General features: G+C 52.2%; 3 protein-coding genes and 1 pseudogene across 6 annotated transcripts; 1 reads left to right on the forward strand and 3 right to left on the reverse strand.

Annotated features, from left to right (window-relative positions):
• Positions 1 to 6,646: 6,646 nt before the first annotated feature.
• On the reverse strand, positions 6,647 to 9,624 carry SMIM24 (small integral membrane protein 24). The gene is made up of 4 exons (XM_081135542.1): positions 9,381 to 9,624; positions 8,972 to 9,083; positions 8,619 to 8,681; positions 6,647 to 7,722 (listed from the first exon to the last, which is right to left on the reverse strand). Exons 1-4 carry the CDS (start codon positions 9,454 to 9,456, stop codon positions 7,593 to 7,595), a joined length of 381 nt encoding a protein of 126 aa, XP_080991668.1. The 5' UTR covers positions 9,457 to 9,624; the 3' UTR covers positions 6,647 to 7,592.
• A 1,369-nt stretch (positions 9,625 to 10,993) lies between these two features.
• SMIM44 (small integral membrane protein 44) lies at positions 10,994 to 11,726 on the reverse strand (the record flags this gene model as incomplete). Its single annotated transcript, XM_081135151.1, is given in 4 exon segments — positions 10,994 to 11,232; positions 11,428 to 11,643; positions 11,646 to 11,705; positions 11,708 to 11,726. Coding segments are annotated over 4 exon segments (534 nt in total).
• A 3,445-nt stretch (positions 11,727 to 15,171) lies between these two features.
• DOHH (deoxyhypusine hydroxylase) lies at positions 15,172 to 22,811 on the reverse strand. 3 transcript variants are annotated; one of them, XM_081133876.1, is made up of 6 exons: positions 22,411 to 22,772; positions 21,036 to 21,061; positions 19,632 to 19,950; positions 18,855 to 18,931; positions 18,019 to 18,259; positions 15,172 to 17,602 (listed from the first exon to the last, which is right to left on the reverse strand). In XM_081133876.1, the coding sequence occupies exons 3-6, from the start codon at positions 19,903 to 19,905 to the stop codon at positions 17,283 to 17,285; spliced, it is 912 nt and encodes a 303-aa protein (XP_080990002.1). In that variant the 5' UTR covers positions 19,906 to 19,950; positions 21,036 to 21,061; positions 22,411 to 22,772; the 3' UTR covers positions 15,172 to 17,282. The 3 variants fall into 3 exon arrangements, with proteins under 3 accessions (XP_080990002.1, XP_080990001.1, XP_080990000.1); XM_081133875.1 differs by having other exon boundaries at positions 22,202 to 22,531; XM_081133874.1 differs by lacking the exon at positions 21,036 to 21,061 and having other exon boundaries at positions 22,388 to 22,811.
• A 2,883-nt stretch (positions 22,812 to 25,694) lies between these two features.
• LOC308555513 (large ribosomal subunit protein eL38 pseudogene) lies at positions 25,695 to 25,916 on the forward strand (annotated as a pseudogene). The gene has a single exon. The product of its transcript is annotated as a large ribosomal subunit protein eL38 pseudogene (transcript).
• Positions 25,917 to 26,296: the final 380 nt, after the last annotated feature.

Consider the following 26,296-nt stretch of genomic DNA (forward strand, 5'->3'; position numbering starts at 1 on the left):
GCCCTTTCAGCACCGTTGCTGAGTACTGGAGGCACTTCCTTCCCAGCCAGTGTGTTATCCTGGGGCAGGCTGGTTGTTCCCATTTCTTGGAAAAGCTACAGGGTCCCCTGTTGGGCAAAATTCCTAGACCCCTCATTGTAGGCAGAATAAGGCAGAAACACCAGGAACTAGGCCCCTGACCCACCTCTGCAGTTTGGGTTTATGCCCCGAGGTGGGGATGGGGGCCTTTGTTGGGTTGTTTTTTGTGTGTGTGTGGTTTTTTTTTACATGTATGAAACTGACATCTTCTCAAACCCCATTCCTTCCCAAGCCCACATCACCCACCACTTATCCCCACCCATGCGAAGCCCCCATCCTGACCCTGGGGTCTAGAGACTCATGCTGTGGGAAAGAATAGAGGAGCCTCCCAAATATATGCAAGTCGCCCCATCTCTCATGGTTGAGGGCACCAGACAGCAACCGGATGGAGAGGGAGGTGTGAGAAGAGCTGGCCCTATCTGACTGGAAACAGGGATCGGGGTCCCCCATGCCCAAGTCTGGAACTCAGGTTCTGGCCAAGTTCTGAGCCCCACCCTGAGCTAGACAATCAGACCTGAAAGGAACCCAGAGGAGACTCGAGGGGCTGCTGCAGCTCCCCAAGCAGCAGTCATTTCCAGCCTCAGCCCCACGGATCCCCTCCCTGCTCCAGAACCTTCTGTCTGCCCCCACAGACAGCAGTGTTCCAGGGGCAAGCAGACTTGACTGGACAGTAGCCAGTTAGGCAGGACCCTGGGGCCATGAGCAACCACCCAGCCCCGTGGAAGAGAGAGCACACAGGCCCCCTCCCCACTCTGGCTTCTCCAATGGTACTTTGACCTTCAGTGTAGGGATATATATATATATGAATTTTTCTTGTAATACATATTATACAGTGTCTACTTTTTATTTTGGCCTGGATTCTCTCGCTGAGACCCTGATTTTTACTTACTTTCTGGATGATGTTGGGAGAGAGATTTTAGAGATCCACCCTCGGCCAGCTTCTTCCACATCCTCTCATCTTTCCCCATTTCTGCAGCTTTGGACACTTTCTACGAGTCCCGCCTCCAAGTTGGCATGGCCTCCCCTCATCCACCCATTCCTAAGCATTTCAGAGTGTGTGGGGTCAGAAGTGGCCCAGAGGCCCACCCCCACCCCTGCCCCCAGCCAGGCAGGGAGACAGACCCAAAGCCATACCAGCAGGACTTGTTGCCAGTGATACCAAAACAGACTTTTCCCAAGCAGTGCCTCACATGTCTGCTGGTGTGGCTTTGGAGTTCTCCCCGGCTCCCAGGGCAGGGGTAGGGGCAGGCCTCAGAGGAAAGGAGGTAGGATCTAACAGGAATAAGGGCTCCGGAGGGGAAGGAAGTCACCCCCAAGCTATAGCCCTCCATTCACACCTCCTGGCTAGAAGGCGACCCACTGGAAAGGGGACAGGAGCTTTCAAGGCCTACTCCAGTTGGGAATCCCAAAGCCCACTCCCAAGATGCATCGACACTTCTGTTGAGCCTCCTATCTTGGGTCCCAGCCAGGCCCCCCAAAACCAAAGCCCCTTCAAGTCCAGGGGTCCCGGCCCTTGCCCCCAGCTTCCTGCCCTCCCACCCCCTAGGACCCCACGTTGGGGAAGGACAAGCAGTGTCCAAGCAAGGGACAGAGCGCACAGCATGGGGGGGGCACAGGGAGGAGGGAGAGAGACCCATTTTTCCCTGAATTTCCCTCCCTCCCTCCCTCCCTCCCTCCCTTCCTTCCTTCCTTCCTTCCTTCCTTCCTTCCTTCCTTCCTTCCTTCCTTCCTTCCTTCTTTCCTTCTTTCCCTCTTTCCCTCTTTCCCTCTTTCCCTCCTTAAAATTTTTGGTGGTGTTGCTGTTCATTTTCTTTTTCTCTCCAAGATATTTTTTTGAGGTTTTTTTTCTCATTTTGTATTTTACTGATATTACCAGGATAGTTTACTCTGTTTCTTGCTTTCTGCTTGCCACACATACCGGATAACACACACACACCCACACACACACCCCGTGCTCATGGGGGAGAGGTTCTGGCTGGGTCTGCCCCTCCCCCTCCCCAGTGTGGGGACCGGATGGGGGACGAGGTGACATGTGAGCAGACCTCGGCCTTGCCTTCTCCCTCCCCTGGCTCACCCACCCTGCTCCTTCACACCATGCTCCAATCATAACCTTGTATATTACGCAGTCATTTTGGTTTTCGCAGACGCGCCTAAGTACCATTTACAGAAAGTGACTCTGGCTGTTATTTTGTTTGTTTCCCTATGCAAAAAAAGAAAAAAAAAAAAAAAGAAAAAGAGGGGTTCCATAAAAGATTCAATAAAAGGCAAAAAAAGAAAAAATGTATAAAAATTAAACAAGCTACGCTTCGACTCGTTCTGGCTGTCTTTGGTCCTTTCTGTGTTCAGTGCAGACTGTTCTGTGTTCTGTGCCAGGGAAGAAGCTGAAGGGGCAAGACGGGTGACCACAGGAAACAAGGACCCCAACACTTTGAGTGAGCTGGCAGGTGTCCTGAGACCTTTAGATTAGATGTCCCAGGGGACATATCACAATGGGAACATCTGTGGTTTTAACTGGGGGAAGCTACCGGCATTGAATGGGTGGAGGCCAGGCTTCTGCTCAGCACCCCACAGTGCCCAGGACAGCCCACTACAGAGGACGATTCAACCCCAAATTTCAGCAATGCCGAGGGGCAGAGACCTGCTTTAGATGGTAGGTTTCAGTGAGCTCTGGGTCCAGGCTCTTCCCAGCTGTACCCTGTTGTCTCCAACCCTCTCCAGTCCTAGGATGCAGCGGTTCTCCTGCCCTCAGCAGTGAGGTTCTGGCACCCCCTTGTGGGCAGTCTGAGGACCTGGACCCAGAGACCAGGTTCTCGGTGGAGAGGTCAGCAAGCAGCCTCTCCCACCTCTGTCCCCATCCCCAAGTCCAGCCCCTCCCCACAGCAGGAAATGGGGGCACTAGCAGGAGTTTCTTTAGGGGGGGGCTAATCTGGGGTTGAGCTCAGCCAGAGGGGACTCAGTTGGGTTGGGGGTCTCAGCGGGGTTGGACTGGGAAACTCATTCTGGCCTTTAATCTCAAGTAATGCCTCAGGTTTTTCAGCCGTTGGCCCCTAGGATGAAGCAGTTATTGGCTTTTGGGGGCTGTCTCAGCACTGCAGGCTCTTTACCATCCCTAGGTCCCCATTAAATACCATAAAAGGGAGGCAGGCTTTTAACAAAGCAAAAAACACCCCCCCCCCCCAATTTCCAGATGCCCCCTAGTGGGGAAGTTCTGCCACCTGCAGAAAGGGAGGAGTCCAAACAGGCCCTCCCTCTCCCTTCCCTCCCTCGCCAGCATCCCACACACTGGGAACCCCCAGACTGTGCACAGAGGAGACTGGAGGCAGAAAGTTCCTGCGCTCCCAGAGCTGTAGTCAGAAAACACACCCTCCGGCTCTGACCCTGGCCAGTGTGGCTCAGTTGGTTGGAGTGTCTTCTGAAAGGTCGTTGGTTGGATCCCCGGGTCAGGGCACATACCTGGGTTTCCCATGCAGTCCCTGGTCAGGATGCATCCGAGAGGCAACTGGTTGATGTTTCTCTCTCACATCGATGTTCCTCTCTCTCCCCCTTCCTCTCTCTCTAAAAGCTGTAAAGCATATCCTCGGGTGAGGATTAAAAATAAGAAGAAAACACGCCCTCCGACCTTCAGAATTCCCCTAGCCTGAGGGGGGAGTCTCATGCACCCTGCCCCACCATCACCATTTCAGCCTAACAAAAAGCTGGCATTTATTGGCCAGCTTTTTGGTTCTGGATTCTGTGCTCAGGAGTTTTGTAGACATCATTTCACTTAGTCCTCATGAAGACTTATGAAGGGTCTAGTTATTTTCCTCCCCTTTAACAGGGCAAGACACTTAGGCACAGAGAGATTAAGTCACTTGACTGGGACCACACAACAAGGAAGCTGGGACTCCAGCTCTTTCTCCGTGGAGCCGCCACCAGGAGTGCTGGCCAGGAAGAGTGGGGTGATGATGACATGCACCCTCAAACCTCAGCTCCTGGGTGTCGCAGCTTCCAGGCAGGGCCCTGAAACTCAGCATGTGGTGGGAGGGGCCCTCATCTCTTAGGAAACAGTTCCCGTGCTGAGCCTGCTCAAAGTTCACATTCAGGAACTGCAAAAGCAAGATTACAGGAGGAGGGCTGGCTCTGCCCTGGGTCATGCAAAGACAGGCAGAACCATTTACACAGTTTCTCCCCACCTTCCCTTTTGCCAGTGAAAATGGGGCTTGGGCTGCTCCCATGTGGCAGAGATGGAAACGGAGGCTAGGAGAGGGGCTGGGAGCCAAGTAATTCCTATGAACTGGGAGCAGGGCCACAAAAGGTCTTGGAGGTAGGAGGGGAGGAGGAAGAGCTGGCTTCTCTGATGAAATCCAAAGGGCAGCAGAAATCAGAGGTAAGAAAATAAATCAGGCAGTAGATAATAAATATCCCTGCAATGCAGACTGGGTAGAGATAAGATGGTGGGGGACTCGGGGATGTGGAGAGCTTAGTCCAGGGTTATGCTCCAAGCTTGAGAAAAATTATTGGGTGGAGACCAAGCTTGGGGAGGGGGTGTAACGCCCAGGGAACATGCAAAGAGCCCTCCAGGAGGGACTTTGGGTGGGTCCTGGGCCCTCTTCATTCAGGGACACTTCACCCGGATGGAGTCATTTTGCTGGCCCCAGAACCAGGTCTTTCCTTACAGGGTGCAGAACAGGCATTGGGTCAACCCTGGGAGCTGCCTGGTGGAGCTGAGCAGGACGCCTTCATGAGGAGGGGTTCGCCATCCTTGCATAGTTTGGAGGCTCCTTTCTCCCTCAGCTCCAACCCCCAGTCGCCCACTCCTTCCTTCTCCTTTCTCCCAGCCTCCTGTTCCCTCTTCACTGCTGTGGAGACAAGAAGGGACCAGATAACCCAATTTCGTAAGGCCTTAAGTGTTCCAGGCCTCTTACAGTTCTCTCAGAAACTGAGTCCCGCACCCTTGTTGTTTCCATTGTCCAGAGAGGAAGCGGAGGCTCAGGCAGGTGAGGACATTTGCCCAGTTTGAAGAGGAAGGAAGTGCTGGGGCCCAGGCTTGAGCTACATGAGCCCAAATCTGGCCCCTCTGGCTTCCTGATCTCAAAACTGTGTGAGTGGATGGGCAGAGACATGAGGGGTGGGCCCATTTCTGTGTGCATAGGTGAGTGAGCGGATGCGTGATGGCTGGGCAGATGGGTGTGTGGACACGTGGTGGGAAGGTAAGTGGGTGGGTGAATGGATGAGTGATGGGTGGGTGGGCAGGCAGAGGGCTGGACAGACGGGTGGATGATGAGGGGTGGAGGGAGGAGGGAGGGGTAATGGATGGTGGAAGGAGAGGGTTGGACGAGAGGGTGGATACATGGACGGGTGGGTAAGTGGATGCGTGAATGAATGGGCTCAGGCGGGGTGATAAAGACTGCAGGTCCATTTGAAGTACATGTAGGGATGGGGTCCTCTGTGAGGAAGCCACCTTGTTTGGCAGGTAGGAAGTCAGGAGGGAAGTCAGCAAGGTTATGTGAGGCCCCCATGGATTCCGAATCAAAGAATTACCCCTGGTGCCCTCAATTGCCTCCTGGGAGGAGGCTGAGAGGAGAGGGGCTCAGAGGGGAGAGGGCAAGGGAGGGCGGGGCTCAGAGAGGGTGGGGACCACCTGTCATGAGACTCGCTCTACCAAGTGGCATAGGCCACAGTGAGGATGAAGATGGGGAAGAAAAGGCCAGTGTGGCCCATCAGCCACGCCTTCCTCTAGGCCACTGTGGGCAGGAGCAGCGCAGGGTCAGCGGCCTGGCTGCCAGGTTGGGATTCCCTCCTTCCTCCGCCTCCCTGCCCCGCAAGGCCTTGCAGGGTTGGGCCTGAATCTGCCTCAGGACCGGAGCTGCCTGAAGGGAGAGTCGCTGGGGGTCATCCAGAATCTGTCCATCCTGGTCTGTCCTTGCTTCTGTCCAGCAGGTTCTGGGGTGCACCCTTGGCTGGAGGAGGAAGTGGGCTGCCCAGGGCAGGGTGTGGCCAGTGCCAAAGGAAATGGGAGATGGGGCCCCCTTCCCTGGGTCCTGAGTATCCCAGTGCCCTGTCTCCCTGAAGTTCACCCTGACCCCCTCCCCACAGTCAGAGCCATGGGAGGGGAAGGCTCAGGAAAGGTGGGGAACTCATTTCCTGAGAACCTACTATGTGCCAGACCTTGCAATGGCCCTTATGCCCCAGTGCCTCCTTCAAGCCTCAGACTGATGGTCAGAACTCTTGTCTTCATATTGCAAAAGAGCTGACTTGAGACTCAGAGAGGTCAGGCCACCTTCCCCAGGGACACATAGCACTGCAGAGGACCAGTTCTCCCAGGTAGGAACCACAGCGAGGAAAGAATACCCCCCCACCCCAAACCCCACCATTAGCTCCTAAGATCTGAACCTCCAAATTTGACCTTAGCCACAGCCCACAAACCCATATTTTGGGCAGCCTGAGCTCCAGTCCAGGCTCTGCCAAAACAGCCAGGGAGACCCGCCCCAGTGGCTAACGTCTTTCAAAGCCTTAGTATTTTCATCTGGGAAATGGGGCTAATTAGGTATTGATGGAGACAGAGAGAGGGTAAAGATACCAGGTGTTCAGTGGGAGCATCTATTAGGGCATTTATTTTGTTTGTTTTTTTATGGTTTTCCTGCCCACCTGGTGGGCAATCCTGGAAGTGTTCTTAGAAGCCTTCTGGGTGCTATGGGCCCCAGGACGGAGCTCCAAATGCCACATTTTGTCAAAGACCTCATTAAGAATATTTATTAAGAAATAGCTAACATCCAGGACACAGAGAAAGTGAGAAAGGGAAGGCTGGAAACTGGGAGGAGAAAATGCTTGTTCCAGCCCAAGAAAATGCAGGGCCCTGAGGCCCCCATCCAAAACCCAGTTCTCAGAAATGGGATTACAGAGTTACGTGACCCAAACATGGGGTAGGAGGAAGCAAGAATTTCCCGGGAGACAGCCCTGGGGGCTCAAAGTCCAGGGCTCAGGGCAGCAAAATCAAGATTGCAGGGAAGTGTTTACTCTGCCCAGGGCATCAGTGCAGCCTGATCTTCGTTCCTGCCTGGGCATTGCCCCCAAAACCAAAAGCTGCCTCTCAGGGGGAAATAGTCCCAAGACACAACAGGAGCACTTCTGAAAGGCTCTGATCAATTCTTTAATGCAGGTCCCCAAGAGGCAATCCCTAGCTCATATTGGTCCTGAGGGAGGAGGGTCTAACCAAGAGGTATCAGGCAGAGGGAAAAGAAACCAGACAGTGGGTAGAAGCGGGAGAGCCATGAGATATGGGGGGGGAGGGTCCTCATAACAAGTGCAAGAAGAATCACTACACAGGACGAATCAGGAAGGAGGGTGCATAGAGACTATGCAAGGTGCAAAGAGCCCTCCTGGTGGGGGTAAGGCAAGTCCCAAGCCTCTTCATTCGGGCACAGGGTTCCCATCCCAGATGTAGTATTTCTGTGGTTTTAGGTCCAGGTCATTTGTTATAGGGTGCAGAAGAGGCATCTCTGGGGGTCTGCCTGGAGGAGGCGGGCAGGCAAGCTTCACATGGCCGTGATCTTGGCTTTCTCCTGGTCTCTGGGCTCCTCTTTCTCCTCCAGTTCCAGCCCCAAGTTGCTCTCTCCTTCCTTCTTGGCCTTCTCCTCCTCTCTCTTCTCCCTCTTGCCTTCTTTACTGCAGAGACACAAAGGCCCCAGGCCACAATAAGAAACAGAGTCCCTACCATTTCATGGAAATGTACCTGTGCAGGCCTTGTGATGAGTGTTTTACACAAAATATCTTCAGCCCTCCGGGCGTGGCTCAGTGGGCAGCATCGACCTAGGATCCAGGAGATGGAGGTTCAATTCCCGGGCAGGGCACAAGCCCGGGCTGCAGGCTCGATTGCCAGCAGGGGGCGTGCAGGAGGCAGCCCATCAATGACTCTCATCACTGATGTTTCTCTCTCTCTCCCTCTCCTTTCCTCTCTCTGAAATCAATAAAAACATTTTTTTACAAAAAAAAGAAGAAAGAATCTTCATTGAATCCTCAAAACAACCCTAATGAGGCAACATTGCTGTTTCCACTTCACAAAGGCAGAAACTAAAGCTCAGTTGCCCGTGGAGGAACAGGTGGATGGGTGGGAGGAACAGGTGGATGGGTGGGAGGATGGGTGGGTGGATGGATGGACGGATGGATGGATGGCACATCTTGGGCTTAGCTGAGAATCTTTCAGCCAGGCTGGTCTCCTCCCAGCTCCTGCACTTCTGTCCCCAAACCTTTGGTCCCTGGTCCTGCCCTCATGGCTGTGGGACACAGTGTCAGGAAAGCTCGTGGTCAGGATGGGCTTCTATGAGGAGAAGACATCTGAGCAAGGACTGAAGAAGGAATCAGCCAGAAGATACGAGGAAAGGGGTTCCAATTAGAACCCACAATAAGTGCAAAGGCCCTGAGGCAGGAACGTGCTTGAGGTGTTCAAGGACAAAAAGAGGTAATTTGTACACACCCACTTCCCCCAGGAGGGGGCTCACAGAGACCCCCTGACACACACCCACACCCACTCACACGTCTACACACACTCACACAGGCAGTACCTCAGGTCCATGTCCTGGTACAGGCTGGTCTCCATTCTGAACATGGATTCCTCGTCCTCAGCGCTTTAGGAGAGATGGAGACGGGGGTGAAGGGGAGTGAAGGATGGGAAATGGGGATAGCCTCACCCCAGTCTTCCCAGGGTTGGGGATCATGAACTCCAGGAAGCAAGGAGGGGTGGGCTGCATGACTATCCTGGTCTGTGCAATGGGGATCTAAGGAATAGCAGGGAAATGGGGAGATGGGGAAGGGACCAGAGAGGGTTAGGAAGTGGGAGGGGGTGCCCAGCATTTTGGGGAGGGGGAGGGGGAAGGGCCAGGCAGCTGTGGGGGGCTGTGGGGAGAGGGGCTCCCACCTCCCTTTGGAACACCAGATGCGGTTGACCAGCATGAGGATGAAGACTATGAACAGGAAGCCCACAACAGCGGCCAGGCCCGTCAGCCACGGCTTCAGGCGACGTTCTGTGGCTGTTGGAAGGTGTGGGGAGGTGGGACTCAGAGGTGGGGGAATGCAGGGCCCCGCCGAAGGTGAAGGGGAGAAGGGAGCGAGGGTTGCTTAGACAGATGGGGTCCTGGAAAGGCGCTGGGTGTCACAGATGGGTTTTAGAGAAGGGAAGGGTGCTGGGGACTCAGCCTGGGGAGGTGAGCTCCAAGAAGGGCCCGACGCCTTTCGTCTTCTGCCTGCCCCCTCTTCTCAGGGGATATGGTGAGCTCGTCCCCACAGCCCCTCCCCACCCCACGGCCCTAGAGGTGGGACCTCCCTACCCTGCTGTGCTTCAGCAGGCAAGAGGAGCAGGGCGATGAGCACGAGAAGGGTCTCCAGGGTCCCCAGGGTCTCCATGGCCTTGGAGGAGCCAGCAGCTGGAGTGCGCCGTTCAGATGAGCATAGTCCTCTTTGGCCTTGTGAGGCCCTGCCCAGCCCCTGATAAGGCGCAGGTGGGTCCGAGGCAGGGGCAAGGGCAGGCCCTTCCTTTACCCTACCTGGTTGGCATCCCTCCCTTCCCCCTGGGAGGGCAGAGTCTGGACCTGGTGTAACAATTAACCCAGGGAGCCTGGCACCCTGAGGCTGAGATGGCTCTAACCTTCTTTTCTGGGCCTAGGCTCAGCGCTTTTATGGGTTGTTTCCTTCTCTGAACACCCCACAAAATTTACCACCCCCATTTCATAGCTCAGTGAGACCAGGAGCACAGAGGTCGTGCAGATTTGACCTCAGGTCTCCCTCACCACCAGTTTATGCTGTCTCATCCTGGCTCCCCAACCCCTGGGGACCCACAGTCACTGACAGGGTGAGCATCTGAACTGGCAGGGATGGGCGATGTGCCCAGTACCAAGCCCAGCCACTCCCGTGTGGCCAGAGAACGGGGCACCCTAGGGAGCTGATGACTCAGGCTCCAGGCTCTCCTGTCCGTCAACTTTGGTCCCTGGGTTGATTAGATAGGGGGCCCCGCTGGACTGGAAGAGGACCCACAGGACAGCCACAGCCCAGGCACATGGCAGGAAGGCCAGGGGGTGGGGGGCTGGCTTTTCTTCAGGCCTGTGAGACCTCCGCAGGGTTCCTGGGGGCTGGGGAATGCCAGCATCATTGCACATGCATTTATAGAGTACCTTCTGTATACCTGGAGCCTCCTCCTTTCCTGAGGTCTGACTATAACCATTGTGCAGATGGGCCACTCAGGTGACATTGCTCAGGCAACCCAGCCCTAGAAGAGGCCCACTTGAACCAGCCAGCAGGCATATATGAAGCTCCTACTGTATGCCCTGTCCTGTGCAAAGCTTGGAAAGGAAGGAAGCCTCAGGTGTTGTCCTCAAGTTCTCAGGCTAACTGGGAAGTCAGGACTGCCAGAGAAAGATCCAGCGGCAGAGCAGCAGAGCTGGGAATGAGGTGTGGAGGGTGTGGAGGGTGTGGATATTTGAAGGTAGAGGAGCCCAGCAGAGCGAGTGGGGGCAGAACCCCAACCAAGTCATTTCTGGGCTGTGTGCTTCTGTTTCCCCATCTGTTAAATGGGGGCACTAAGTCCCCCTCAGAGGATTAAATGAGATAATACATGGAAAGGGCTTACTTAACACGATAGCAGGCACATACTAACAACTAGGTAAGGGCTGGCAACTATTACTATTTTTAAAATCTTCTTGGTATTCTTGTTTTACAGATTCCCAACAGCTTGGTGGAGGCTGGGTGGGGTTAAACTCTGGGAGACTGGGGAGCAGGAGTGTGGGAACAGTTAGTGTCCACCCACCAGAACCTGCCAGCCAAGAAAGAGAATGTTCTCTGCCAAGAGCGCAGCTCAGTGGGGAAAGGACTCGGTGAGCGCAAGTCTGGTCAGTACAATTCCAAAGCAGCTGGCATCCAGGCGTTGGGTCCGAGGGCAGTACCCAGCTCAGTCCAGCCTCCAGAAGGAGCTTTGAGTGGGTGGTTCCTTGAAGGCGATGGAGGGGCAGTGGGGGACCCGGGCGAGGGCTACTGCAGGGGCCCCCTCGTCACCCCCACCAGTGTCGTCGTCACCCCGCCAGGCCAGGGCCAGCTGCAGGTCTAGCTCCTCCAGATCCTCACCCTCCAGGCTTGGGCGCAGCTCCCGGGGGGCATCTTCCTGGTCTGGCTTTGGGCCAAAGGCCCAGTCTGTGGCAAGAGGCTGGTGAGGAGCCTCCCCGGGCCCTGCCCACCCTCCACCCCCTGCACTGAACCCATAGAGGCCCTCAGCCTCCCCAGTCCCCTGTCCACCCTCCTAACCTCCCTGACTGGGAGAGGCCCCAAGACCAACCCCCTCCGGGGCCCAGCACTAGCCCATCAGGCTGATGGTGGGTTGGGGCTCACCAGCCAGGTCATGGGCGAGGTCCTTGATGAGATGCCCGACAATGGCATAGGCCACGGCCACCACCAGGAGTGCGGCCAGCAGCAGGTACAGCGCGTACCTGGGCAGGCGGATGGCGTCCAGCGGCGGCGGGCGGTATTCCTTGTACAGCGGCGGGGCCTGTCTCCAGCTCTCGGCCCCCGCCCCATCCACCAGCCCGGGCATGGCGGCCACTGGAGCAGCAGAGGCCCAGAGGTGACCCGTGCAGCGGAAGTATTAAGGGGCTTTGGGTAAGCAGATCGGGCTTCCCTAGGGCCACCATCTGCCTGGATGAATCGCAGCCGTAATCGCCTCCGCCCGGGAGCCCTCCCGGCTCCGCGCCAGCCACACCTGCGGGGCCGGCGCATCTCCGCCCGGGGCCTTCGCGCGGGCTCTGCCCTCTCCCGGGAAAACTCCTGCCCTCGTGAAGCTGACATTCAAAGTGGGGAAAGGGACTGAAAAAACATAACCTTAGGCTAAAATATGTATTAGATTAAAAAATAAAGAATGGGCCCTGGCCGGTTTGGTTCAGTGGTTAGAGCGTTGGCCTGAGGACTGAAGGGTTCCCTCGGTTGTAGGTTCAATCCTTAGCCCTGGTTGGGGCGCATGGGGGAGGCAACCAGGCGATGTGTCTCTCTCACATGGATGTTTCTCTCTCTCTCCCTCCCCTACCCTCTTCCACTCTCTCTGAAAAGCAATGGGAAAATATCCTCGGGTGAAGATTAAAAAAAAGAAAAAAATGAAGAGTGGTATTGGGGGTGGGGAGGGGCAGAGACCATGGTCTAAGGGGTTGGTACTGCTTGGAGGGGAGTTAAAGTTTAAAACAGGGTAGCTAATGCCATACTGAGATGACATGTGAACAGAGACCCAGAGGAGGAAGGGAACCAGCCATGGAGGTACCAGGGGGAAAAGTGTTCCAGGCAGAGAGAACAGCCTGTGCAAAGGTCCTGAGGCTGGACTGTGTCTGGTATGTTGGAGGAACAGTAAGGAGGCCCATGTGGCTGGAGCAGAGTGAGCAAGGAGGAGAGGAGGTGAGGGCAGGGAGAGGATGGGGCAGGTTGTGCAGGGATTTGTGGGCCTTGGGGTGGACTTGGGCTTCCCCCCATCCCCAGCAGGTGGGAGCCCTGGAGGACTGTGGGCAGAGAAGAAACCTGACTCGGGTGCTCAATGGCACCCTCTGGTGGCTGCTGTGGGGAGGACAGACTGTGGCCAATGGAGGCAGAGAGAACTGAGCTGGTCCAGGTTGGCGATGCTGGGGCTGGACCTGGGTGGAGGTAGAAGAGAGGAGGCAAGTGTGCGCACCTAGGGTAGGTTTTAAATTGGTCACACCTGAATGTTTTTAGGCTGAGCACCTAGAATGATAGAGTTTCCACTTCCTGTGGGAGAAGCAACTTCGGAAGTAATATGAGGAAATGTAAGGACATACTGGGTTTGGGGCGTTTCATCAACATCAAACGGAGATGTGGAGGGGCAGTTGGACCTCGAGTGTGGAATTCAGGGGAGCCCCGACTCAGCACAGGTGAGATTAGATTCCCCTACAGACAGTGGAGGGGAAGAGGGGGAGAGGAGGACTGCGGGGTCCCAGAGTGGGGGGAGAGAAGCTGGGCAAATGCAGGGTTCCTGAGGAGTTCCCAGGAAGATGGGGTGCCGGTGACACTGAGATAATAAGAAATGTATATTTGAACTTTGTCCAGGTTCCTGGCACAGCGCTCCTAAAACCCTGTCATTTCCTGAGTGATGAGGGTGAGTCCCTTTGTGCTTCTTAATTCGCCCCTCCCACTATACCTGAGCTGGGCTAATGAGGATGGGGCTGAGGCCCGTAAACTAACCATGAGTAAAAGGAAACTCTTATTTTTAAAATTTTTATTGATTTCAGAGAGTGGAAATGAGAGGGATAGATAGAAACATCAATAGTGAGGGAGTCATTGATCGGATGCCTCCTGCACATCCCCTGCTGGGGATCGAGCCTGAAACCCGGGCATGTGCCCTGACCGGGAATCAAACCTCAATCTCCTGGATCATAGGTTGATGCTCAACCACTGAGCAACACCAGCCAGATGAGGGGGAACTTTTAACCCCACCCCGGACCCTGCCTGCACCAACCAGCAGTGCTGAAGTGATGGACCTTCCATAAAAACATGAAATCAAGGGGCTCAGGGGGCTTCCACATTCCAGGAAGGTGGTGCAGGGCACCCCAGTTCCACTGGGACAGAAGCGCCTGTGCTCAGGACCCTTCCAGAACTAGCCCTGTGTGTCCTTTACAATAAATGGGTAAGTAAAGTCTTTTCCTGAGTTCTGTGAACTGTCCTAGCAAATCCTCAAATTTGAGGAGGGGGTTGTGAGAACCCTGATGGATCAAAGGTACAGGAGGACTGGGCTTGGAACCTGTTTAAAGTGGTGGCATTCCTGTGCCCTGAAACTGTAGGGTCTGCACTAATTCCGGGTCATTAGTGTCAAGACTAACTTACAGGACAGCAGCTGGTATCTGCAGAGAAATAGAAAACTGCTGTGGAAAATTCACGCACTTGATGCCAGAAGAGTTGTGAGCAGAAAAGAGGCTGTGTTTTGGCCCTGGCTGGTTTGGTTCAGTGGTTAGCGTGTCAGCCTGTGAACTGAAAGGCCTCGGGTTCAATTCCCGCCAAGGGCATGTTCCTGGGCTGCAGGCCCAGCCCCCAGCCCTAGTCAGGGCCCTTGAGGAGGCAACCAACCAACGTGCCTCTCTCACATCAACGTTTTTCACTCCTCCCTTCCACTCTCTCTGAAAAGTAATGGAAATCCTCAGGTGAGGATTTAAAAAAAGGGGGGTCATACAGTGGTACCTGTTTTCAAATGTTTCCATTGATGAACATTTCGGTTTAAAAGCGCCATAAACCCGGAAGGAAATGCTTCGGTTTTCGAACACGCCTCGGAAGTCAAACATGCCACACGGCTTCCGCTGAGGGCAAGATCCTGAGGCCCGGCTGTTGGCTGTTGACCCGAGCACCCGTGCAACATGGTGATATTTGGGCTTATTTGGTGACTGTGTGCAATCAATCTGTGCAACCAATTTGTTTTTGTGACTGTGTGCAGTAAATCTGTGTTCATGCCATCTCAGGAGCCCTCTGCCAATCACCTTGCTATGAGAAATGATAAAAGCTGTAAAGCCAAGAGAATCATTAACAGCAATAGAGGTGAAGAAGGGAATTATTTCCAAACATGAAAGTGGTGTCCGTTTATGTGATCTGGCAACACAATTTGTATGGCCAAATCTACAATTTGTACCATCTTAAAAAATAAGCCATTAAAGGAGCCAATGTTGCAAGAGGTGTTAAAACACAAGACAAAGAACACAGACAATTGGAGAAGTGGGAAAGTTGCTTTTCATATGGATAAATGAAAAACAGCTGGCTGATGACAGCATTTCTGAGAGCATGATTTGTGAAAAAGCTTATATTTGCATGCTGACCTCATCAAAAACACCCCTGGAACAAGTGCTGAGAGTGATATTTACAAAGCAAGTAGAGTGGTTTGAAAAGTTTAAGTGGCATTCACAGCATGGTGAGACACGGTGAAGCTGCCAATGCCAACAAAGACGCTGACCAATTTGTTTTGGAATTTAAAGGTTAAGTAGAGGCAGAGGGTTTCCTTCCCCAGTAAGTTTTCAACTGTGATGAGACAGGCCTCTTTTAGAAGAAAATGCCAGAGGACCTACATAACAAAGGAGGAGAAAGCATTGCCAGGACACAATCCCATGAAACACAGGCTTTTATTTTGTGGGAACACAAGTGGAGGTTTTAAGTTGAAGCCTTTGCTAGTCTACCATTCTGAGAACCCCAGTGTATTTAAGAAAAACGTCATAAAAAGCAAATTGCACGTGATGTGTAGGGCAAACAGGAAAGTTTGGGTAACCAGGCAATTTTTTACTGAGTCGGTTCATGAAGTGTTTGGGCCAAGTGTAAAAAAATACCTCCAAGACAAAAACCTTCCAATGAAGTGCCGGCTTGTTATGTGTAATGCTCCAGTTCACCCTCCAGGCTTGGAGGGCAAGTTGATGGAAGAGTTCAGTTTTATTAAAGTTTTTGCGCCCCCAACATGACTCCACTCATCCAGCCCATACACCAGCAGGTCATATCTAATTTTAAGCAGCTTTATACCAAAGCACTGTTCCAAAGGTGCTTTGAGATGACCTTGGACACAGAGCTAACTCTCAGAGTTCTGGAAGAATCATTTCAATATCCTACTTTGCTTACATCTCATAGACAAAGCATGGAACAATGAAGTCAGCATAGAAGAAACTGGCCAGAAGCTGTCCCTGAACGTGTATTTGAGGATGTTGAAGAGGACGCTCCTTTTGTTGAGGATATCGTGTCTCTGGGAAAGGCCATGGGCTTGGGAGTGAGTAGTGATGATGTGGCAGTTAGTGGAGCACAAGCCTGGACGTGCCACAGAACTTCAAAGCATTTTGATGGAGCAGCAACAGGTGGCAATTGAGGAACTGTCTTCAGAGGAGGGAAGAGAAAGTGTTTCTATTGCACTGATCAAAGAAATGTGTGCAAAATGGGTTTTTGTTGAAAAATTATCACCCTGATAAAGCTGCTGTACATCATGCCACTAAAACTTTCAATGATAATGCTGTCTCACTTTAGACAAATTTTAAAACATCAGAAAAAACAAATGTCACTTGAAAAATTTTTAGTAAGGAAAAGATCCAGTGAGTCTGAACCAGGTGTCAATGGTGTAAAAAAATCAAGGGAAGGAATGGCAGGGGAGGAGTCACCTGCAGTGATTCTGGAAGAGGACCACAGAACACCTGAAGAACAGTCACCTATTGTGATTATTGCAGGGGATCCCCCCATCCAAACAATGACTATCATCACTGCAGGTAAGAAAAAATTACATTTTCATTGTGTATCATTTTATGGATCTGTGGTATCATTAGATAGTAAGATTTATGTTAAATTGCTGTTTTAGGGGTTGATTTTAAAGGTCCAGGACGAATTAATCCATTTTGCATTACTTTCTACTTTGCCTCGGTTTTTCAAACGTTTCAGAACTCGGTCTTCCGGAATGGATTACATTAGAAAACAAAGGTACCACTGTAGCTGTGCCCAAGGACCATACCTCCTGGTACCTGTGCCCTCATGGAATCCCCTCCACCTGCATCAGGGTTGTTGTTGACCCATAGAAAGCAGGAGAAATGTGGGGGACTAGACATTGTGCCAAGGAATGGTGGTGAAGCGGGACACAGGCCTGCATTGGTCACATGTTGTCCGGCACAGGGCAGATCGCAGAGCTGAGCTGAGCTCTCCAAATGCCCCGCAGCGCCCCCCCACACACACACTTAGACGTTCCTTGAGCAGCCAGCTTAAGCCTCACAGCCTCCAACACACACAGTGATTGCTTGGCAAAAATAATTTAATATTCCACTTAAGCAGTGACCTGGGGCCTGTTTGTTACTTGACCCAAGTCCCTAGCCCAGCCCACCCAGGGCCTGGAGTGGGAGTTAGAGGCCCAGACCCTGCCCAGGCCCACTGGGCACAGATTTCCCCACAGTGCCTTTATCCAGATACCCTCATTCCTGAAGAAGCTGGGCAACCCAGCCTCCCCAGAGCATAGCACCCCGCACCCAGATCCTCCTCCCATGCTGACATTCCACCTGGTGCACTGCACCTGTGCTAGGCCCCTCAGTAGGGGACAGTGGAGACCTCAGCCTGCCCCGGGAGTGGGGGGCTCAAGATGCGAAAGCATCTGAGGTCTGCCCAAGTGAACAGGTTTAGGGAGCCAGGGAAGCAAGATCCAAATCACACAATTCTGTTTATATACTGAGTCCTTAGGGGAGAGGGCCAGGCTGGCGGTAGCTCTAAGAGGGGGGCGAGTGCAACTGCTCCAGCCCATCTGCATACTGGAAGGCCGATCCCATCTCATACTCGTACATGTCCAGGGCCACCTCACAGCTCTCCCGCACCACACGCTCGGGGTCGGCCATGTGGGCCCGCAGAGCAGCCAGGCAGGTGGGCTTGGCTATGGCTCCCAGGGCCTCCGCACACTCATGTCGCACCATGGGGCTCTCAGTCCTCTGGGCCAGGGCCGCGGCCAGCTGGGGCACAGCCGCCTCGTGCTGCAGCTGACCCAGAACGTAGCCAATTTCATGGCGAAAGAGGGCGCTGCCACAGCGCAAGCCTGTGGGAGGGAGTAGGGGAGACAGAGAAATCACTGGCTGGGTAGTGACATCAAAGCAGGTGAGGACGGGGGGGGGGGGGGGGAACGGGGGACGGGGACAAGGAGCTGGGCACCCAAGGGGTAAAGTAATAACAGGAAGAGGTTAAGGACTCTGGAGTCAGGCTGCCGAGGGTCAAATCCTAAGTCTGCTGACTGCCTGTGTAACCTCAAGCACATCTCCTTGCCTTTCTGGGCCTCAGTAACACCCATGGAGAATGGGGGTAATAAGACTGCCCACCCACCTCTGAGGAGGAGTTAATTTGTGTAAAGCCCATGGGGAAGTGCTGCAGGCCAGGCCCAGGGTACACATCCCCTGGAACAAGTTGTTCCATGTCACAGATGTAGGCACTAGACCTCACCCAGGGGCCCTTCCTCACCCTCAGCCAGTGCCAGGGCAGCCTCCTTGCCACCAGCATCTCGCAGGGCAAACATGGCTCGGTATCGGTCAAAGAGTGGCAGGGCTTCATCCAGCAGCGCTTCCCGCAGCCGCCCCACATCATGCTCCTTGGCTGGAGGAGCCGGGTCCACTGAGAGGTAGGGCCCTACTGCTGCTGGCTTCCCACTGCATTGCTGCAGCCACTCCAGTCGACAGACAGCCAACTGGCACGTCTCAGCCACCTGCAGAGAAAGGGGTGGTAGGTGGCCCCTGGGGACATGGCGGTGGGCCTCACAGGCCCCCTTCCCTATCCTCCGGGGTAATCAGGAAGTGATGAGAGAGACAGGGCCAGGGAACAGATCAATGTGGAGGTGACATTAGAACCAAGTGAGACATGGAGTCAGGTGGAAACGTCCAATGCAAAGACCCTGAGGCAGGACCTGCCGGACCTGTCAGGGGAAAGCTGAGGGGGAGTTAACCACAGAGGTGACCTGACTACAGTGGTCAGAACAGACTATTTAGGGTGTGTGGGACACAGTGAGGACTTCGGATTTTATCATAAAGGTGATGAGAGACCATGAGAAGGATGGACGGTGGAGGTGCCAGAGAGGTAACGACAGTTCCGCAGTGGCTAAAAGCCTGGGACAGGTGAGCTGAGCAGGGCAGGTTTTGATGGAAATGAAGTGTTCATTTTGCCTCATTTGGCAGCAGCCTGTACTCATCCAGACTACCACCTCTCCCCAGAATCCCTAGCCAAGTAGTCATCATGGCAAACAGACCCAGGGTCTGAGGCTGGTCCAGGCGAGGGCAGGGAGAGGGAGGGCCTGGCCCAGTTACCTCGACAACAGGGTCGGTCGAGTACTGCTTCAGGATATCCAAAACTTCTGGGTCCCCGATGGCCCCCAAGGCCTCCCCTAAGAAGAACCAGGCAGAGAGAGCGCATATTGATTAGTAGAAAGGATCTGGGCACCTCAAAGCAGCTCACAATAGGCACTCAAAAAACATTTGTCCAATGAATGAAATGAGTAGATGAAAAAGGGGTTGGCAATCTATAGCCCACCAACTGTTTTTATATGTATAGAATGGTTTTTATAGTTTAAAAAAAAAAGTTATTTTTTTAATCCTCACTCGAGGCTATGTTTTTCATTGATTCTAGAAAGAGAGGGAGAAAGAAGCATCAATCAGTTGCCTCACACACAAGCCCCAACTGGGGATCGAAACCACAACCTGGGTATGTGCCCTGATAGGAAATCAAACCCATGACCCTTCTGTGCACGGGACAACATTCTAACCACTAAGCCACAACAGCCAGGGCTAAAAAAGATTTTTTTTAATCAAAGGGATAATATTCCATGGCACGTGAAAATTATATGAAATTCAAATCTCAGCACCAATGAAATACTGGCATGTGTCAACACCCATCTGTTGACTCTGTTTTATGGTGGCTTTTATGCTACAATGGTAGAATTGAGTTGTGGCAACAGCCTGTCTGGCCAGCAGGACTGAAAATACTTACCACCCTTTACAGAGAAGATTTGCTGAGCCCTGGTTTGGATCGTGTATGAGTTGACGCAAGAGGCAGACGGGCGCCCATTCCCTCACCTCGCCACTCACCTGCTTCGTGGCGCACCATGGGCTCCTGGCAGGTGTCCCGCAGCACATCTACCAGCACAGGGATGGCCCGGCGGTCCTGCATCTGACCCAAGCAGTAGGCCAGCTCATGCTTGAGCAGGACAGAGTCATCACTGAAGGCCCGGCTGATCCAGTCAATGGCGTCCAGCCCACCAAGCCCTCTAAGTGTGAAGAGCGCCCGGAAGCGGGCTTGCAGGGGCTGCTGGGGGTCCACCAGAGTCTGCCCAATGGCCTCCACCTCCTGCTTGGTCACCATAGCACACGCCTTTTTCCTTCCTTGTCTCCTCTCAGGCACAAGAACCTTACCATGGAAAAGCAAAAGGCCAGGTTAGAGGCATCCTTCTGCTCAATGACATGTCCATTTAATTTAGAACCTGGAGAAGTGGCTTCCTACCTGTTGTCCATTCTGAGTATCTAGGTTGAAAGTCTGGGTCTGGCCCTACCTACTTAATGCGTAGACCTCCCTAAGTTACTTTCCCTCTCTGGGCCTTTGGCCTATATATCAGCAATGACCTCCAAGGGTCTGCTCTCCACACAGCAGCCAAAGGGACTGTGGAAGTTGGTTCCCAAGATAACTCCCAATGGCCCCCACCTCTTGGTATCAGTGCCCTGTGTGGCACCCTCCCACAATGAATAGGGCTGACCTGTGTAAACAATAGAATATGGAAGATATGGCAGTGTGACTTCTGAGGGTAGGTCATAAGAAACACTGTGTAAATTTGTTACACAGCACAGGTAACTAATAATACAGGAATCCTTTCAGCATATAAATGAACCATGTGACTCTCTTGCAAAATCCTCCTATGGTGCCTCACTACCTCAAACTCCTTGAGAGTCCCAAAGGACCTTATATGACCTGCCCTTGTCCCCTCCCCATCCTCACTTCATCCCTCTCCCCTCGCTCATTTCGTTCCACCGAACAGGCCTCCTCACTGTTCCTCCAACACACCAGGCACAGTCCTGCCCCAGGGCCTTTGATGAGCTGTTCTCTCCCTCAGGAACACTCTTCCCAAAATGCCCCCATGCTCTCTCACTTCCTTGAGTCTCAAATGTTACCTCTTCAGGGAAGTCTTCCCTGATTACAATCTTCAATGTTACTCCTCTATATCTTTTCCCTTGGTCTGCTTTATCTTTTCTTTGAAGCACTTACCACTACTAGATACCATACTGTATATTTATTGGTTTAGCTGATTACGGTCCTTCTGATCCCTCACTATAAGCAGGGATGGAGTTTCTCTCAGTCACTGCTGTACTGTCAGCACACAGAAGGTCCTCAATAAGAACAATAACCCTAACAGTAACAGCAGCTGACATTTACAGAGCATGTGCTATGTGCTAAACACTTCTTCTAAGCCCTTTATAGTCATGAAATAATTTAATTCTCACCACACCAGATGAGACAGGTACCAGGACTGGCATCATTTTACAGGAGAGGAAACAGAAGCACAGAGAGGTTAATGACTTGCTTAGAAACAACATGAAGTTATAAATCCAGGTGGCTGGGTTCCAGAGTCAAGCCCTAAATCAGACGCTGTGTTGACTGGATGAAATAAGATGAAAAGACACAGCTGAGGCTGGAAGGAGGGTTCCCCTCTCAGTCCTCTAGACCAATGAGGACCTGGAGGCTGTGTAATAAACATGACAAGCAAGCTGCAGCATGCCAGCAGCCCTCTGGCTCCCAGCAGCGTCAGCAGGTCCCACCCAGGGTTTAACAAGGGAGGGAGGTACAGCTGCTTGAACACAGGTGACCATCAAAGGAGGCGACTCCTGAAAGAGGGATAATCAGAATCCATAGAAGCCAGGAGTGAGCCACAGCAAGTCAAGGGCAGACAGGACCCAGGACTCCTGATAAATATTTGTCGGATGAATTGAACATTTACTGCCTGCCATGCCTGTTACTAAACACTTTATACACAGTATAAATCTGCCAACATCTGTAAAACGGGCTAAAGGGGCACTGGGACCTCACAGAGTTACTGTGAATGAAGTTACCCTCACAGAGCACCAAGCACAAGCACTGGCACCCAGTGTGCACTTAAAAAACCTGAGCTAGTATTAAACATTTCTGCAAGGAGCCCCACACCCGCCTCTGTGCTCAGGAGGACGAGAGTACACCTACCACCTGGAAGCCCACAGCTCACACCTGGGGCCTATTTCTTAACGGGAAGGGGGACTAAGGTGTGGGCATGGGGTTGACGGAATCAGCCCCCAACCAAAGCAGAATGTGGAAATCCACTCACCCCTGTGAAGGTCTGAGAGACAGGCAAGATGAATTAGTAAGGCATAGAGGAAGAGGAGACCTGGATCCTCGAAATCCCTTCCCCTCCTAAAGACCTCTCTATACCAAGAATTCTCAACGAAAAGATCTCTCGAGTAAAGAGGCTCCCCCCTCACCCTTAGGGGTTGCCCCACATGGAACCCCTCAGGACTGCTAGCAGGATCCTTCTCCTTGAAAGACTCCAGGGAACCAGATGCCTGAAGATCTGTCTACCCGGGTCCCTCACAAACTGGTTCTCCCAGGACCCCAAGAAAGAAGTCTTCTGATATGGTACCCCCAACACGCGCTGGGTCCCCAGCAAAGGCATCCCGGGAAACCGGGTCCCTAGAAGACGGGGGGAAGAGCTCGCCGGGACTCAAGGAGTGGCCGCAAACCGCCAGCCAGACTCCCGGGGCCGGGCGCCGCGCCCCCCCAACGAGGCGTCCTCCCCGTGTCCGCCCGCCAGGTCCGGGCTCCGCACCGTGCTCCCAGCCGCGGGTACACCTGAGCTCCAGAGACGCAGAACCCGCGCGCCCGGTCCGCTCCCGCCGCCTCCGCCTCCGCCTCAAGGGCCGCGAAGCTTGCCGTGTGCTCTAGGAGCCGCCATGTTGCCGCCACGTGACCTGAACGGACGGCACCAACGCAGCGCCGGAAGGTGGGAGACGGTGCAGCCAAAGGCTCTGTGGCGGAGGAGGCCCGGAAGCGCGAGTCGGCGCCGGCACTAGAGCGCACACTCCCACACCCGGCGGCGCCTGAGAGTATTCCTCAGGGAAGGCGGAGCGCAACGCCCATCCTTTCCCAGGAGCGTGTCTCCGCAGCCTCCCGCGCCAGATATAAGTGGAAAAGGTTTGTGCCCATTCAGCCCCGGGAGCGGGGCGGGGGTGGGGCGAGCGGTGCTTAGCCACGGAGCATGCGCAGGGTCCCGGGGGCGTGGTCAAAGTTCTAGGGCGTGGCCAAGACTGGGGACCGAGGCATTTATTTACTTATTTATTTAAATATTCATTTTTCGATCCTCACCCAAAGACATTTTTTCCATTGCCTTTTTAAAAAAATTTATCTTTATTGTTGAAAGTATTATAGGTATCCCATTTTTTCTCCCATTGACCCCCTCCACCTCGCTCACACCCCCTTCCCCAGGCCTTCACCCCATTATTGTCTGTGTACAGGGTTATGCATATAACTTCTTTGGTTAGTCTCTTCCCACCCACCCCACTCCGGTTCCCTCTTCCCTTTGCGATACAACCGTCTGTTGCATGCTTCAGTGTCTCTGGGTCTAGTTTGTTTGTCAGATTCTTTTGTTCATTAGCTTCTTCTTAAAGAACACCCTTCAGCATTTCATGTAGTACTGGTTTGGTGGTGATGAACTCCTTTAGCTTTACTTATCTGTGAAGCTCTTTATCTGTCCTTAAATTCTAAATGATAGCTTTGCTGGGTAGAGTAATCTTGATTGTAGGTTCTTGGTTTTCATTATTTTGAATAGTTCTTGCCACTCCCTTCTGGCCTGCAAAGTTTCTGTTGAGAAACCAGCGGACAGTTGTATGGGTGCTCCCTTGTAGGTAACTAACTGCTTTTCTCCTGCTGCTTTTAAGATTCTCTCTTTGTCTTTAACCTTTGGCATTTTAATTATGATGTGTCTTGGTGTGGGCCTCTTTGCTTTTCAAAGAGAGTGGAAGTGGGGGAGACAGAGAGACACTGATTGGGTTTTGGTGGGATTCAAACCCAGGACCTTTCAGTCCTCAGGAGGAAGCTCTAACCACTGAGCAAAACCGCTGGAACTGAGGGATTTAAAAAAGACAATTCATTTACTCTACAGATGCTGAGAACAAGACAACCTGCAGGCTTTACCCTTGAGAAGCCACTGGTCTTGTCATAATCTGGGAAAGACATGCCCTGACTTAGGTGTTAAGAGGATCATTCAGGCCCTGGCCAGGTGGATCTGTTAGTGGAACGTTATCGCTACACCAAAAAAGGTTGTGGATTTCATTCCTGGGTTGTGGATTCTAGGATTCTATCCCCAGACAGGGCACATAGGGGAAGCAGACGATTGAAGTCTCTCTCCCTCCGTCTCTCTCTCCCTCTCTCTCTAAAGCATATCCTCGAGTGAGGATTTTTTTTAAAAAAGGATCATTCAGGCTGATGTGTGAAAAAAGCAGATAATGGGATTCTGGGTTAATTTTGAAGATGGAGCAAACAGGTTTGCAGGTGGACTGGATATGAAATTTGGGAGAGTCTTATCCTGTCAAGGATAAGTACAAGGATGTTGACTTGAGTAACTGGGGGGTGGGGGGAATGGAGTGGCCACTGATCATTAGCCTCCCCATCCTGTCCATCCACAGTCCTGTCGACTCTACCTCTGAAATAGAGTTTGAATCTAGTCACTAGCCACTTCCCCCGTGATGGTCCAAGCCACCACTGGCTGTCACCAGGATACTGTCCACACAAGAAAAAGAGAGTTTTCAGGCAACTATGTCAAATCAGTATGGTGGTTCCTCAAAAAATTAACATAGGTATACACTCAAGAGAAATGAAAGCAGGGACTCAATTGTACACCCATGTTCATAGCAGCATTAGTCACAGTGGCCTCAGGCCCTGTCAACCTCTATTATATTTTTCTGCCTCTATGAATTTGACACCTCTAGGGACCTCATAAAGTGGAATCGCACAATATTTGTCCTTTTGTGTCTGGCTTATTTCACTGAGCATAATACCCACAAGGTTCATCCACATGGTAACGTTTGTCAGAATGTCCTTCCTTTTTTCAAGGCTGAATAATATTCTATTGTAGTGCATAGACCACATTTTGTTTATCTATTCATCTATTGATAGACATAGGTTGTTCCCACCTTTTGGCTATTGTATATCATGCTTCAGTGTACATGGCTGTGCAAGTACCTAGGAGTGGAATTATTGGGTCATATGATAACTCTATGTTTAACTTTTTGAGAAACTGCCAACTTTTCCACAGCAGCTACACCCTTTTACATTCCTACCAACGGTGCACAAAGGTTCCAATTTGTCCACATTCTCACCAACACTTATTTTCCAATTTTTTATAGCCATCCTAATAAGTGTGGTATATTTTGAGATGCATAAAAATTGATATATTTATGGATAGGTATATAATAGAGCAGATATAGAAAATGGCAATTGGAGAAAGTGGACTGTGGGCATATGACAATTCACTGTAAAATTCTTTCAACTTTTCTATGCACTTGAAAGTTTTCATAATAAACTGTTAGAAAAATTGGTGATGGGGAAGGAAGGCTACTTCTATTCTTAGTGTTCGAAGATTTCAAACTTAAATATTTGAAATGTTTTAACTTTTAAATTTCTGTTTTTGGATATGTCTTTATTGATTTGAGAGAGAGGAAAGGAGAGGGAGAGAGAGAAATAGAAACGTCAGTGATGAGAGAGTCATTGATCAGCTGCCTCCTGCACGCCCCCTGCTGGGGATCAAGCCTGCAACCCTGGGCATGTGCCCTGACCAGGAATCGAACCTCCATCTCCTGGATCCTAGGTCGATGCTCAACTGCTGAGCCATGCTGGCCAGGCCTGTTTTAACTTTTAAATGCAAAACCTTTGAGTCTGCAAATCCATTTTGACGAATTTATGACAGCAGTGTGTGTGTTTTTTGATTTTTAGTATATGTGCTGCCAAAGCCAGCACTACAGCAGTGTTTTTTAAAAATGAAAATGGCTCTTCACTTCTTGCCACTTGCTGTGAGTGCCTCTTGGGGGGTACATGGAGAATAGCGGGGTAACCTGAGGTGCCAGCCACAGGCTCTCTGTGTGCCTCCCAGCCATGCCTCGCAAAATTGAAGAAATCAGGGACTTCCTGCTCACAGCCAGGCAAATGGATACCAGATCTGCCAAGACCAAGAAAAATAAAGATAATGTGAAGTTTAAAGTCTGATGCAGTAGATACCTTTATATCTTGATCAACACAAAGAGAAGGCAGAGAAACTGAAGCAGTCCCTGCCTACAGGTTTGGCAGTGAAGGAGCTGAAATGAAACAGAGAAATCTGAACTGTATTAAAATGTTAAAAATTTTTAAAAATTAAAAAAATGAACTGTAACATCATTGCGTTATTTTTAATGGGGAGGGGAGGAAAAACACTAACAGCCCCTCCTCTGCCTCCTCGGGGCCCGGGCGGGCCCCATCATCACTTACCTGAGTGGGTGCCAGTCCCCTCTGCCCTGGATCCTGGGCTCCCACCCTCTTTTCCTGCAGCCTGTGCTCTCCGAAGCAGCCACAACAGGGCGCCTGTGAGCACCCAACTCAGGTCCCATCTCTGCTGTGCTCACAACCCTTCGCGGCTCCTACCTCCTTTGAGGTAAAAGCCCATGTCCTCTCAGATGCCCCCAAGCCCCTGCATGACCTGCGCCCCTCC

The sequence above is a fragment of the Miniopterus schreibersii genome, assembly GCF_964146895.1.
Source record: "Miniopterus schreibersii genome assembly, chromosome: 4".
In the NCBI taxonomy this organism is placed as follows: Eukaryota; Metazoa; Chordata; class Mammalia; order Chiroptera; family Miniopteridae; genus Miniopterus; species Miniopterus schreibersii.

Coding starts and splice junctions, on each gene's coding strand:
- SMIM24 (XM_081135542.1), bottom strand. CDS start 9,456: ATGGAGACCCTGGGGACCCTGGAGACCCTTCTCGTGCTCATCGCCCTG. Junction 9,084..9,380: donor GCCTGCTGAAGCACAGCAGG/GTAGGGAGGTCC, acceptor ACCTTCCAACAG/CCACAGAACGTCGCCTGAAG. Junction 7,723..8,618: donor TACCAGGACATGGACCTGAG/GTACTGCCTGTG, acceptor GTGTCTCTGCAG/TAAAGAAGGCAAGAGGGAGA.
- DOHH (XM_081133874.1), bottom strand. CDS start 19,905: ATGGTGACCAAGCAGGAGGTGGAGGCCATTGGGCAGACTCTGGTGGAC. Junction 18,932..19,631: donor CATGGTGCGCCACGAAGCAG/GTGAGTGGCGAG, acceptor GGTTCTTCTTAG/GGGAGGCCTTGGGGGCCATC. Junction 18,260..18,854: donor CGACCGACCCTGTTGTCGAG/GTAACTGGGCCA, acceptor CTTTCTCTGCAG/GTGGCTGAGACGTGCCAGTT.